The sequence below is a fragment of the Trypanosoma equiperdum genome, assembly GCF_001457755.1.
Source record: "Trypanosoma equiperdum strain OVI genome assembly, contig: ctg_562, whole genome shotgun sequence".
Classification (NCBI taxonomy): domain Eukaryota; phylum Euglenozoa; class Kinetoplastea; order Trypanosomatida; family Trypanosomatidae; genus Trypanosoma; species Trypanosoma equiperdum.
Window position 1 is genome coordinate 1 of NW_027124490.1, and position 2,636 is coordinate 2,636.

Genomic DNA, 2,636 nt, shown 5'->3' on the forward strand with positions numbered 1-2,636 from the left:
GAGACCTCTCTGTAACTCATGGTTGGGACTCGATAATCCAAAAATAACAAACACAGATGTATCGCTACAAGTTAACTCTCTCTTAAAGGATATATTTATATATTATTACTAATTTTAGTATACCATACAGTGTGATAACTAAATAAAACATAACGAGAACTGAATCAACCCTCCTTTACATCGAAACACCTTACGAAACAAGTATCTCGTTAGAAACCCGTAACGTGTTCGCAGCATGCTAAGCGTCGCAGCAACCGTATTTGATATCATGCGAGAAACTAAAAATATCTTGCAAAAGAAAATGGGAAAGAAAGCAAAAGTAAGAATGAGAATGTGAGTGGGACAGAAGACCTGAGAATGGTTGTCGGTCAGTACCGCGGCACAGTTATAATACAGTGCCTCAGTAACGCAGCAGCAAAAACCGCCCACTCATCCAATCGGGTGGAGTCGTGTTAACGGTGCCAGCGTAACTTGTCTTTTTACCGCGTGCCCTGCATCTACATAGCTTCATTCTGAAAATAGGGAGAGAATTCGTATAAACTTTGAAGCTTGTGGTTTGCTGCATAAAGAGAGTTTCAGACGTTTTTTAAAAAATCGCTCGTTCACGTGCTAGTCACAATAAGGGACGGCTGTCGTTCAAGAATAGGATGTGATTGCGCCACGCGTAGCCATAAACTAGGAAGCCGCAACGAAACAAGCGCGAACTCGCCGTCAAGAAGCTCATCGCTAAAATACGAAAGGACGGCTGCCACCGATTCTTCCGTCAGCGATCCACTGAGTTGAAGCTCCTCCAGCCGCTGAAACGCCTGGCCACGACCGCTCTGTCTACTTGTCGCCCTCGCCAAACGAATGAGCGCATCGAGATGCGCAGCAGTCAAAGGACATTTCTCAAAATACAAACGCCGAAGCTGCAGCAGCGGTAGCTTTAGCCATCGGCCTAAATCACTCGGTGTAAAGCAGCATCGCGTCAGACGCACAGATGTGGTGTGGCTGTAACATTCCAGCATGTTCTTTGCAAAAGCGCAGAACCGTTCAGTGCATTCTTTCTTTACCTTTTCATTCTCAGCAACGTCGCCGCTGGCGACTCGGGTTGTGGTAAACCCAAAAATTGGAAGTGCGTCGAAGCTTACCACATTATTTGCTTCCTCGGTACTCTGCATGCCGGGGGCAGGCTCCACTGAGAAGGAAACATCCGCGAAATGAATCGAACTGATCCGCAGAGAAGTGGGCACACAGTCCTCCAACAAAATATCCTCCAATAGCCCAAGTAATGCGGAGTGAGGTGTAGTACGAACAGGGCCAAGTATTTGCAAGCATAGATGATGCAAGAAACAGTTTGACGAGGTGTCCCCACCGGGGCCCCGCTCATCCAACTCCACCTCCACGCGAATGGGTAGATACTCAGCCAGGCGTTCCAATACAGCAGATAGTTGTTCCGTTGTGTGTAACATTCCACGATCATTCTCCACGGCGCGTATTATGTCGTTCGTTGAGGCCTCAGGAACACCTCCACTGCCAGGGGCGAGGTGATCAACCGCCAAACCTTCAGCGCCGGTGGCGGATACGGACGCAAGGCCACTGGCTGGTCGCGATGCCGACATCCGTTGCTCTCCCGCTACGGTTATGGGAGATGCTGGTGCTTTCTCAGCACTGTGTTGTTCTGGACCGCTTACTGCTGAAATTGTCCCCTGTGGCTGCGATTCCCTTCCAGATCGAGTGCGAGGAGGGTTAAACGAGTTTCTTCCAGGTGACGACGCCTCGCGCTCACCCATACGACCCGCTACGAGAGGTTCAGTGACAGTTGGCCCGCCGCCGTTGTTACGTCGGCTACCGTTTCCACTTGAGACGACCGTAATGATTGGCTGAATGGACACCTGCAGCGCGCGAATGCAGTCACTCATGCGACCACAAAGTTTCCCGCCAGCCCCTCCGCTTTCCGGAGGGGTTTCTGGAATTTCATTCAAGGAGCTATCGGCCCACCGCGCAGGGCTCTGCACCGTACGCCTAGGTTGACTTGCGCTGGAGATCAGTTGCTCGCGCTCCATGTCTTTGTGCGTGCTACTCTACACCCAAACTGCAAAGGGGCTATTATGAGTGGAGAAACAGTACAGGGCCCAATGAAGTGTTCCTACTGAACAACAACAAAAAGGCGAATATTCTCGTATTGTGAAACGATCCCTTTATCTGCTACCTTTCTTGTATCTTAATATATATATATATATATATATATATATATATTTACACAGGAACCTATTGTCCTCTGATTTCCTCTGCTATTTATAGGTACGTATCAGCCCTAACGATGACCCTTTGAATCAAGAGTTTAATTTTATCTGCTTATTGGCACGTCCTGTCCCTACAATGTGCGTACTTGGAACAGCTATGCGCTAAAACGTGATGGTAGTGATAGGGGGAATTAAAAGATTAGCAAGGCAACTGGAGTAGCACACACGAAAAGACATTACAGGGACGGATTATGCAGAAACCAGGGGGTCATTCTACCCAACGGCTAGTTGAACGCTTGTAACGATGCAGCACGCAGATTGTACTTGGAGCGGGGCAACTTTTACTTTGTTCCACCTATATGTGTATACACACACGCAAACACACGTATATATATATATATATATATATAT

General features: G+C 48.0%; 1 protein-coding gene across 1 annotated transcript; it reads right to left on the reverse strand.

Annotated features, from left to right (window-relative positions):
- Positions 1-602: 602 nt before the first annotated feature.
- Positions 603-2,045, reverse strand: TEOVI_000253500 (uncharacterized protein; the record flags this gene model as incomplete). Its single annotated transcript, XM_067225598.1, has 1 exon — positions 603-2,045. One exon carries the CDS (start codon positions 2,043-2,045, stop codon positions 603-605), a length of 1,443 nt encoding a protein of 480 aa, XP_067081699.1.
- Positions 2,046-2,636: the final 591 nt, after the last annotated feature.